The sequence below is a fragment of the Octopus sinensis genome, linkage group LG5, assembly GCF_006345805.1.
Source record: "Octopus sinensis linkage group LG5, ASM634580v1, whole genome shotgun sequence".
Classification (NCBI taxonomy): domain Eukaryota; kingdom Metazoa; phylum Mollusca; class Cephalopoda; order Octopoda; family Octopodidae; genus Octopus; species Octopus sinensis.
Genome location: NC_043001.1, coordinates 104,539,626 through 104,551,875, shown reverse-complemented (window position 1 = coordinate 104,551,875; position 12,250 = coordinate 104,539,626). Strand labels below are relative to the sequence as shown.

Here is a 12,250-nt window from a genome sequence, read left to right as displayed (position 1 = left end):
AGGCAAAGTCAACCTTGGCAGAATTTGAACTCAGAACGTAAAGACAGACAAAATACCCCTAAGCATTTCGCACAGTTTGCTAATGTTTCTGCCAGCTCCCCTCCTTGTAGAGTGGTTTTGCATGAAATAAATAGTTGTGGTTATCTAAAAATATCTTATTGCAGAAATATATGATAACACAAATTGCACTCCATACTGCTCAAAAGTAGGTATGATACTCAGTATTCATTTTTCAACTATGGACTGTTAAACCAACACACGTCAAACTAACACTGTCAACTACATCCTGATAGTTCACTCAGTTCTTATTTATTGTTATTGGTTAGTCCGCCTTCAGTCATGTGGGGATGTTGAGGATTCTCCCTTAACATCTTCCCATTTTGAGAATTTAGTTCTGCTCAGAGCTTAATATCTTTTGCATTTAGGGTCTGTTTCAAGTACATCTGTTCGTTTTCTTTTCCTTATACTTGAACATGTAGCTTCCACAATTTGTGTAGGTGCTGGTTCATTAAATGTATCACGAAAGATTTCCACTGGAATTTCGTTTCTTGTGACCGTTTCCTCAGTGAATTTTCTTTTTAATTGATTTATATGTCACTTATGTTTGTAGTTGTGACCTTTTATCAAAAATAACACTTTCGCAATCTGATTAGCAATCACCCTGTCTTCCCACATTTCTTTACTGTTTTTATACATTTTAAAGAAAACTTTGTCACTAATTTTGAAAAATTTTGTATTATATTTGTTGTCCAATATTTCTCTTTTTTTTTTTTTCACTCAGTAAGAATTTGTTGAACACTGATCTAATTTTCCTAGTGAACATTAATTCTACAGGTGACATTCTAGAGAGGCATCGGGATCTGATGTCACCTGATATACCCTTAAAAACTGTTGAAGTACTAGGTCATCCATTATTTTGTTAATCACTTTCTTTAAAGCCCTCTTAAATGTATCGACAAAATGCTCTGCTTGTCTGTCTATCACAACAAGATGATATGGCAGACTGGTCACGTTTGATAGAGGACATTTTACAGAATTTTTTGAACTCAACTGCAGTAAACTCAGTTCCATTATCACATACAATTGTATCAAGAAACAAACAATTTGTGTAAAAAGCTTACTGTAACTGAGGATGTTGATTTCTTACATTTATGTACTTCAGGCCACTTAGAAAAACTGTCTATCACAACAAGGTAATGTGAATCGTTAAGTGGATCTGTGAAATCAACATGCAGTCTGGACCATGGAATATCTGTTTTTGGCCACAGTTGCCATTTTGTGGTAGGTGATTTTGCAGCTAGAGCACAGCCTCTGTATGCTTTCAGTGATTCTCCAATCTCTCAGTCCATTCTTGACCAGTACACATAGATTCTCATCAATGATTTCATTCTTGAAATCCCCAAATGACCAATGTGAAATTCCTTTAGTATTTGTTTTTATAGTGTGACCAGCACTACCACACTTTGTGTATACATTAGCACATTGTCACAAATTGAGAGCAGGTTCAAATTCATGTTGCATTCTGCTAAGTGCATAATTTTATTTCTTTTTTCAGCATTCAGAGTTCTTGTAATTTTTTAAATAAATTCATCATTCTCTGCTTTTAGTTTGATTTCTTCTAAAGTATCTGGTAATTCTCATACAACATTACATAAAACATTTTTAATTTCTTTTCCTGCATGCAATGCTGCAATCATGTGGTTAAGTAATTTTTGGTATCAATCTTAACAAACCAATCAGCGTACCCTAATTTCTTAGATGGTATAAACCCCATCTTAAAATCATAATTTAGTAATATAACACCCCAGCATTGCAACCTACTAGCAGTAAGGGTTGGGATTCTTTTCTTCAACCCATATGTAGATAATAATGGATGATGATCAGTCTGTAGATGAAAGTTTTTACTGTGTTAAAAGTCTTTGAAATTTTTTTACAGCGAAAATAATCACTAGAACTCTTTTTTGATTTGGCTGTAAATTTCCTCTGCTTGTAGTAAAGAACATGTGGCATTGCCCACGGTCTTCATGTTACCCATCCTCGTATTTATGTAGAATTACTGCTCCAATACCATACCCACTGGCATCTGAAGCTAATACAATTTCCAATGCAGGATAAAAATGTGCTAAAAACAAATCTGACATCAATATCTTTTTAATTTCTTCAAACACCTTCTGACAATTTTCAGAACAATTCTACTTTACAACTTTTTTAGTAAATTATCTAGTGGAGCTCCTACCTTGTGCATATTTGTTATATAAAGCTGATAATAGTTTGCAAGTCCCCCAAAAATCTTCTAAGGTAGATATATTTGTTGAAGGGGGCATATTTTTCATCATATCTGCCCTTGACAAATTTTTATCAATAATTTGTCCTAAGTTCTTAATTTTAGGCAAGAAAATTTGCATCTCTCCTCACCCATTTTGAAACCATAATCTTTTACTTTTTCAAAAACACATTTCACATGCTCAACATGCTGATCCCAAGATTCACTTTTAATCAATATATTGTCCAGGTGGGTCATCCCAAAGTCACACTCTACTAGCATCGCATCAATCACTTGTTGGAATATAGCTAGAGCAACTTTTATGCTAAACAGGAGCCAGTTAAATTTGTATAGACCTTTATGGGTATTTAATGTGAGAAGTTTGGTACATTCATGTTCCAGTTGTATTTGTAAGTAAGAATGAGAAAGATCTAATTTTGAGAATAATTTACCACCATTTAGTTTTCTTCTGGGCTAGGTAATGAGTAGTTATACTGTCTTGAACATTCATTTAGTCTCATCAAGAAATCTGCACATACACAAATTTCATTGTTCTTCTTGTTTACATACACTGTTAGGGACACCCAATCTGAGTAGTTGACCTTTTCAATCACTCCCATTTTCTCCAGTCTGTCTAATTCCTTATCTACTTGTTCCAATGCTGCAAACAGTACATTATGTTTAGGTTTAAATACTGGTAATGAATTTTCTTTTACATGAAATTTTGCTTTAAATTTATTGCACCAACCCATTTCATCTAAAAAAAACATCAGGGAACAACCTTTCCTCTTCTTTTTTTAAATTTTATGACTCTGTATTTGAACTGGCACACAACCTCATTACATTTTTACAAAAATTATTTATGGGTAAACCTCATAAGTCAAACAGTTCCAAAAAGGTTGCTTGTATTTTTTAACACATAAGCTTTCACTTTTATAGTCTTACTGCAAAATGTAACATTACAGATAATTTCACCTGTAAAAATTAATTTAATCTCCGAGACTCCACATGCAATCTTTGAGGTTTTCTGTAGTGTAGGTGTGCCAATTGTTTTCCATGTGTTTTCATTAATTAATGTCACTACCTGTATCTAACTATAGTTTTACATTTGTATTATTAATTTTTGCATACACAAATTTCCTATGAGTTTCATTTGTATTTCTTGTCACTAATAAGCTGTTTACATGATTTTTCTTGTTGAACCAGTGTGATTTTTTATGACCTATCTTATACCACACTTGAAGCATTTTCAATCTTTAGAAGGACAGTCGAATCTGTAGTGTAGTTCTCAAGTATTTAAACATATCTGGTTTTAGTTCATTAATTTTAAATCTCTCACATACCTTATTAATAATTCCAGTATATATAATAAAATCATCATCCTTTTTTTTTTTTAAATATTCATGCATTGTCAGTGCATATTAAATAAAGAGCTTTTTTCTTGCTGAAAATCTTTGATAGAATATTCACCATTTCTTTAAAACAGACTTCAACTGGTTTCTTTGGTAATATGTAATTGTAGTATATCTCATACTTGGCTGGTGCCAACTTTCTCAACAAAAGTTGAGTTTTTTTCTTGTCTTGCCAGTTGCAGCATTCTTCTCTAAAAATTTCTGCATACCTTCTAAAGTAAGCAGAGAGGGTAGTGTCCTCCTCTGATATATATGTGAAATCTTCTATTGAGTTTGTGACAGTATCAGGGGTGAATGAACTAAATGTATTTTCTGTTTTCTTCTGTATCAGTTGTACTAACAGTTGCTGTTGCTTCTGAAATTCTAACGACTGCTGCTGTTGTTTCTGTAATTGAATTGTCATAACTAGTAAACCTTCCATATTCAAGTAAAAATCAGTCCCGCATGAGCTTCGGATAGTTCATTGTCAAAAACGTTATGATGTGAGTATACACATCCGGTGTAAAATGGTATTACACAGAATAAATAGGTGGTTGTGGTTATCTAAAAATAAGATATATATATTATATTAACATATCTAAAAATAACATAGAAATACATGTTAACATAGAATACACTCCATACTACTCAAAAGTGGGTATGATACTCAGTATCTATGGACTGTTAAACTAACGCATATCAAACTAACACAGTAAACAAATACAGTTGAACCAACACCATCAACAACACCCTGACAGTTCACTCAGTTCTTACTTATTGCAATCAATTAGTCCACCTACCATCATTTGTTCAGGATTCTCTCATTACAAAAAGTCATAGTGTAGCCTTATGCTATTGTCAGGAATATGGCTAAAGTGAATCCTAAGGACCAGTCTTCAGAGACATGACCATCTTTGAGAATACGTTATAATGATGTACAACAACAGCCAAATTCAGTGGACTCTACATGCTGCAAAGGTTATATTTTATGAGGAGACAAATTGTTATGCATATTGAAATGAGCAAGCAAATGACCCAAGTGGGATTCTACACTTCAGACCTGTTGAGGGTGTGATCCTCTTTTATGAAGGTTAAGACAGATGTGGCTATTTTGAACATAAAGTAGGTGGAACATTTGGGCCGGATATAACCCTTTTAAATGCCAAAGAGTTTAAATAGCCAAAGCTGGTTAGTGAAAATGGTTTTCACTTCTCAATTGCTATACTTTATGTTCTAACAAAAAAAAAACCCATTTAATCTCTTTTCTTCTTTGCCAATTCAAAAGTCATGCCTAGAATGCTGGTGTAGCCAGATGCTATTGTCAGGAATATGACTAAAGTGAATCCTAAGGACCAGTCTTCAGAGACATGATCATCTTTGGGAATACGTTGTTATGATGTACAACAACAGCCAAAGTCAGTGGACTCTACATGCTGCAAAGGTTATCTTTGGTGCTTAATTGATAATATTTAACAAAGAGACAAATTGTTATGCATATGAAAATGAGCAAGCAAATGCCCCAAGTGTTATTCTACACCTCAGACATGTTGAGGGTGTGATCCTCTTATGATTTCTATGTAGCTTTGGTTCATTAATCTGTATGGTGTCCATTTACACCACAAGGACCACTAGAATATAAACTCCAGTCTGGCCTCATTCTTCATTACTCTAACACTCTACAGAACTAAACAAATTCACAGTAACATGTTTTCTATATTTCTTTGTTTCTTTGGCTGTTTGTTTTGTAAATGAGAAAGGCTGTATTTTTAATTTGAGAATAATGTTTCTTAAATATGTAAATGTTTGAGATGAGTTATTGCAGATGTGATTATAAGTTTTTCAGATTATTAACTTCATCTTTTGAGATGAAAATGTTTTTTTATGCATCTCCATCTGCATTGTTTCATTTGGAACATTAAAACTGCATTTATAACATGCCATGCATTTATGGAGGGCCTTGTACATGAAACACTGCGAGGTTCTAAAGTTTGGGATGGAAGAATATTGAAAAGCCTTAATGATAGAATAAGCATTTTAATACATATGGAGTGAGAAATGAATTAACATAATGCTATAGAATGAAGATTCCATAATTCTAAAGTGGGAAACTCATGAGAATGAAAGAATCAGGACATATACGTCTTACCAATAATGGAATTAGTAAGGCCAGTAGTGACATCAGTTCAATATTTCTGTGTTTGCTATGGTGGTGAGCTGGCAGAATCGTTACTATGTCAGGCAAAGTGCTTAGCGGCATTTTGTCCATCTTCACGTTCTGAGTTTTCATCTCACCTTTGCCTTCCTTCGTTTCAGGGTTGATTAAATAAGTACCAACTGAAATGAAGTCCAAATGTAGGTTCCAATATTAAGAGAGAATTCATGTCTCAAGATGAAGTTGTACAAAATATTATAATCTTATGATGTTTTTCTTTGTCTAGATATATATAAATGATGATGATGATGATGTTAATGATGATAGTCAAGATGATGTATGTCCCTTTATTTCTTTTGCAGGGATGTGGCAAGAAAATATTATGGATATACAAAAGTGAGTTCTCACTATTTATTTATTTTAGTAAAAGACAGCATATTGAGTTTGTGTAGCTGTTGGAAATAAGTTAGTAGATCCTCTGTTAATGTGAGTAGAAAGAGACAAGCATCCTAACCACAGACTTATCTCTCATCTGTTTTATCACATAAAACCAGAGCCCTTATGGACAATTTTTAGATTTAGCAATGTTTTGCTTGTGAAGGTGAATTGTTGTGGGTATTCCTTTTATAAAATGCATGGAGACAAAGTGTGGTAGCAGCAGCACCGCCACAACTAGTTGCAGCAACAGCAGCATTAGCACCAGCAGAGGCTCTGATTGTTTTTTTGTGGCTATTGTTGTTACTATTACAGATATTGTTGTTTAGCTCCAATTGTTTTTCCATGAAGTCTAAAGACCAAAGAAACACATTAAATCCTTACACTATAAAAATACTACATTAATGAATTCTGCCAAACCCATGAAAGCTATAAAATGTGGATGTTAAAACTATGTTTTCCTTCATTGACCAGCTGTTGGGTTTTGATCAAATCCATTGTTTATCAGGAAACTGGGAACACATTTTACATGCCACCCAGTTTACCACCCCTATCTACTTCTTGGGTGACTTTTGTGCGAATTCTCTCACTTTCATGCATTTAGACCAAATCAACAGTTCCCTCTCCAACCATTTTTTTTTCTTCAGATGTTGAGGTCAAGCAACAAACAGCGCTATCAAATTAACTCACCTCTTCTGAAAAACTTATTTTAAACACTTTTAAAGTAGAAGGAGTAGACCCAGGAAGATGTAGGATGAAGTGGTGAGAGAGAATCTTCAGATGGGGGGGGGTCTCACAGAGGGAGTGACAGGACAGAATTTGGGACTCCTGGTGGTTTGCTGTGCTTGACATGACACGTCAGGCTAAGTAGAGGTGTAGCTGTCCTTACATACAGGCATACTTGCAGCATCCTTTTCTAGCTGAGCATTCATAATCTTGGAGACTCATGGGGGCTGGTGCCATACAAAATCCACCAAATCTAGTGGCATGTATACACACCCATGGTGGTGCTGTGTAAAAGCATCCAGTACACTCTATAAAGTGGTTTGTGTTAGCAAGCACATCCAGCTGTAGAAACCATTCAAAAATAGAGGAATGGAGCCTGGTCAGCTCCTGTCAGACTGTCCAACCCATACCAGCATGGAAAATAGACTTTAAGTGATAATGATGATGCTGATAATTGATGAAGATTTAGCTGAGCCATCAAATAACATAACACCTTTCTTGAATATCTGAATTTCAGAATCGTGCTGATGTCAACATAGCTTTTTCATCTTTTCATAAAACAAGAAATAACATTTCAGGTGATAGGCAGAGGTAGAGTTTGTGGTTGGTAGGAGAAATACCCATTCCTCCTTTCAAATGTAAACTAATAGACTTACCACACAGCCACACCTTTTAGTTTTTTTGCAAGATTTAAGAGAGATTTTGTTACTATCTTTTAGTGACTGCGTAGAATATTTTTTAAGAAAGAAGTATCAAAATCAGTTGACTGTGCAAGAAGAAATGCCTTGTAGTATTATGCTACATCCCTTTTGTGCATCACTTCTCAAGGTAGGCAATATCCCCCATCAGTCAATGATTTCAGCTCTTTACTGGAATTTAGCATATATAGAGAAAAGATTTAGTTGTTTTTTTTCTGTAGTGTTTCTCTGAGTCAGGTAATGTTTCATTTCATTGAAGAGTCGAAACCAGTCCAAAATATCAAGCAGAGTTGAAAAGTAAGAAGCGTTTTGAAATATGAAACTCTTCATAATATATCTCAACAGTGCAGAAATTTTATTCATCAAAGTACTATTACAATCAACACATTTTAGCCAACGAGTTACAAGTTTGTTTGTTCTGGTAACATAAAAATCTGGAGTTCTGGAGCCGATGAACTTTTTTGAGCGAACTTTCAGCATCTGTTTAATTTTTGTACTCCTTCTCTTGAAGGAAACCTTGAAGGTGTTTGAAAAAGTGGTAGTCAGTAGGAAAAAGGTATGGGGAATAAGCTGGGTATGGAAAAACTTCGTAGCCAAGTTCTCTCAACTTATGGAGTGTCATTAGTGAAACATGTGGTCAAGCATTGCCCTCTTCTGATTGGCCAGCTTCTGATCACCTGATTCAGCTGGAGCAGTGGCAGTTTTTCATTCATTTTGGCAATTTCATGACAATATGTTCCTACAGTAATGTTTTTTCCCTGTTTTATGAAGTTATAGTGGATGAGTCCAGCAGTACACCATTAAACAGTCACCATAACCTTCCTTTTGAAGAGCTCGGGTTTAGAGAAGGTTTTTGGTGCTTCATTTTGGTCCAACCACTGTGAAGATTGTTTTTTATTATTGTACAGAATCCACTTTTCATTGCAAGTTGCAATATGGTCAAGAAATGGATTGGTCTGTGCATTTTCATTCAAATCATGTCGTACCCCTTTGTCAAAATTTTTTATTTTCCAATTGCATGCAAATGGTTGCAGGCAGTTTTCTGGCTAACTTGAAGTTCTTTTGCCGTTTCTTGAGTAGATTTATCGGTATCTTTCTCAATGACCGTCATCAATGACAGATGGGCATCCACGATGCTTGCGATCTTCAAGGTTCAGGTCTCTGCTGCGAAATTATTTAAACCACTTTCGAGCTGACCACTCACTGGTCATTTCCTCACCAAATGTTTCATTGATATTGCAAGCAGTTTCTGCTGCTTTAACTCCTTTTTTGAAGTTGAATAACAAAATTGCTCAAATATCACATATTGACATTTCTCTTTCAGATGATTGTAACAACAGTAAAAAAATATCAATATTAATTTATTGATCCATTTGGCAAATCTATGTCTGTATTAATGAGATAATTGCTAAAAAATGGTTTTAAAAAATTCAAAACTGCAAAAAATCCAGTACAAATTCTTCATGGTTCAAAACGTTGCTTACTCTTTATTCATCTTGATAGAAATATTTATGTCAAATCATTACTTTTATTATTAAGTTACAACAAATGCTTTTGTTATAAACTTTTCTAGGAATATAAAAAGTTTGAAAAGGATGTGAATGAATATTGGAAACAATTTGGACAAGAAGCGGCAAAGTAAGTGATTGTATAATATTCTGCTTAAGTTTCATTTTGAGTTTGAATTATAAGGAGACTGTGATGTATAAATATGATAACGATGTAAGAACTATAAATGTAAGAAATAATAAGAGAAGCCATGACATTGTTGATATGAGACAACATGAAATATCTATGTTCAGTATTTCAACTTCAGTAAGTCCCGGTTGCGCAACTTTTAATACACTATTTTTGTTTGTATGTATTTAACTGCAAAACAAAAGGCTCAAACCTATTCCATACACCTACAGAACAGAGACAGGGGAGAACAGAATAAGGGGGGGAATTTTCAGTTCAAGATCATTTCTTTCCCCAGTTCATATAGAAATGAATTGAAGAATAAAGGTTTTAAACTCTGATTAAAATTAAAATTCCCCTTTCCTGGTGCCATGTAAGATGTATCTCTGCTGGTGCCATTTCAAAAGCACCCAGTGCACTCAGTAAAGTGGATGGCATTACGAAGTGCATTCAGCCATAAAAACCTCACCAAAGCAGAGGACTGGAGCCTGTTGCAGCTCCCCACCTTGCCAGTTCCAGTCAAACAGTCCAACCTATGCTAGCATGAAATACAAATGTTTAATGATGATGATGATGACCTCAAACTTTGGATAAAATCATCTGCCAATCTTGATTGCTTTTTGATGAAAGTGTCTCATTCTTATGAAGCTGAAATTGAAAACAAATCTGAAATTTTAATACAAATAACAAATAATGTATAAGAAATTATGTCTTTAAAATCTTCTGCACTACAAAGTCATGTAAAGATATATACCATTACATATAATAATCCTGTTTAAATCTGCAAGATCTGTCAGTTAAAATGATTGTCCTCTCAACCAGGTCTGTCTTCATTTTGCCCTGATTCAATTATAAAAAGTAAAACATTTTTTTACTTACAAGTAAAGACCTTTAACACCACCACCATCATCAACATCATGTACAACCATCATCATTTAATGGTATGGATTGGATAGTTTGATAGGAACTGGCAAGCTGGAGGGCCACAGCAGGCTCCATTTGTTTTCGGCATGGTCTATGCTGCTGGGAGCACTTCCCAGTGTCAGTTACTTTACTGAATGTACTCAGCGTATTTTATGTGGCAGTGCATAGGAACTTCCTACATGGCAGTGGCACATGTGATCTCACATGACAACAAGACCAGTGGAGTTGTCAAGTGACTTGCAAGACAAAGGGCTCTTAGTTGAGTGAAGGAGCAGAATCGAGGGATATGGCTGGGAGCCTGGCAAGAGTTTAGTGTATGACAGAGAGACAGATATAGTTGTCTTACTATAGAGGAGGTAGTTGACTACGTCAGTCAGCCAGGCAAGGAGGAGCAAGGTGGGACAAAGTTAAGGAATAATGATAAACCTAAAACTGACATCGACTCACCATGGCTGCTTTTTCTGACAGAGAAATCTTAGTACACTAAATACATTCCAGTTTCATACTCTACAGACATCCATAAATATGATGCCTGGGGATAATCAGAGATTAAACCTATTCAAATGAATTCTAAATTTAGATTAAAATAATAAAATGTACAAATATAAAATAACAGTTCTGTAATGGTTCTTTTTGTGAGCTGGTGTAGAAGTAATGATGATTGCAATGATGTGATGAAAATATGTTTGTTTCTTTTGCAGGAACGCTGGTAGAGAAACACTTTAAAAAGCATGAGGTTAGTTGATATGATTTATTTACTGTGCAGTATATTGGCAGAGAGATTCAAGCATCGGATAGAAGGCTTTGCAGTATTTGTCTTGGTTTTCTACATTCTGAGTTCAAATATCAGTGAAATTAATTTTACCTTTTACTTTTTGAAATTGATAATAATAGTAGCAGTCCAGGATTGTTAAAACACCTGACTGGATGCCTTGTGGTATCTCATCATGCTCTTTCCCTTCTCACAGCCATGCTTGTGGTGACACTACTGTGAAGCTGTATTGGCCTTTGTCTTTTCCTTAGATAACATTGTGCTGTAGACAGAGGCTTCAATGTACAAACAACAGCTGGTTTTCTATACAGTTTCCATCTACCAAATTTTATTCACAAGGAATTGGTCAAACAATTACTATGGTAGAAAACACTTGTCCAAGGTGCTGTGCATTGGGAGGCTTCATTGTACATGCAACACCTAGTCTTCTACTTTAACCTGGGGTCATACCAAATGCTGTGTATGAAATTTGGCAGCAGCAAGCTCTTCGAAATCTCTTTTGTATGGACCTTACTTGTTCTTCGGTTTTAAATTTGATCTGTTTTCCATTCTAATACCATCAGCTGTTCCTATGATGCATTCAGTGGAATTCCTTCTGTAGTAAGCATTCACTCGAGGTATATGGTCTGATGATACCAAACAAGTGATGGATTCATCCGCCCCTTTTCCTACCAGTGATGGAGGCCCTGCATAAGTGTCCTTATTGGGTTTAGTCATAAGAAACATTCTTTTGGATAATAGGTCTGCTGGATCTGGACTAACCTGGGGCTAAAGAATTACAACAGAGCTAAAAAGAACTGATTTGTTAATAAATCTGGTGTTATTTAATTATCAACTACCAAAGTGGATACACCTGTAGAAATGTGATTGTTGTGGGACAAAACTATTGGATTACATGCTCTTATGTCAAACGATCAAATCCAGTGCAGGTGTTTTTTTTATTTATTTATTTATTCTGCATTTTCCCTTCATGTACCTCAATTCATGTCATGTTTGGATTAATTTAGCAGATAATCTCTTAATACTGTCTGAAATTGAGCAGCAACTACAGATAACTACAGATAACACTAACAACAAGGTATGTTGTCATTGCAGTATTCTTGTGGTTAATATAGTGCTGCTGTTGCTGGCATCAGTAGCAGCAGCAGCAGTACTACTAATGACATTGGATCTGCATTATGGATAAACAGCCATTGCATTTGACTGAATAAT

General features: G+C 35.0%; 1 protein-coding gene across 1 annotated transcript in view; it reads left to right on the top strand.

The window, feature by feature from the left end:
- Nucleotides 1–12,250, top strand: part of LOC115212235 — a 323,796-nt gene that overhangs the window by 104,812 nt on the left and 206,734 nt on the right. Inside the window, exons 32-34 of the mRNA XM_036502985.1 lie at nt 6,169–6,202; nt 9,239–9,304; nt 10,970–11,002. Of these exons, the coding sequence (XP_036358878.1) occupies nt 6,169–6,202; nt 9,239–9,304; nt 10,970–11,002 (133 nt within the window). The remainder of the gene's footprint in view (nt 1–6,168; nt 6,203–9,238; nt 9,305–10,969; nt 11,003–12,250) is intronic.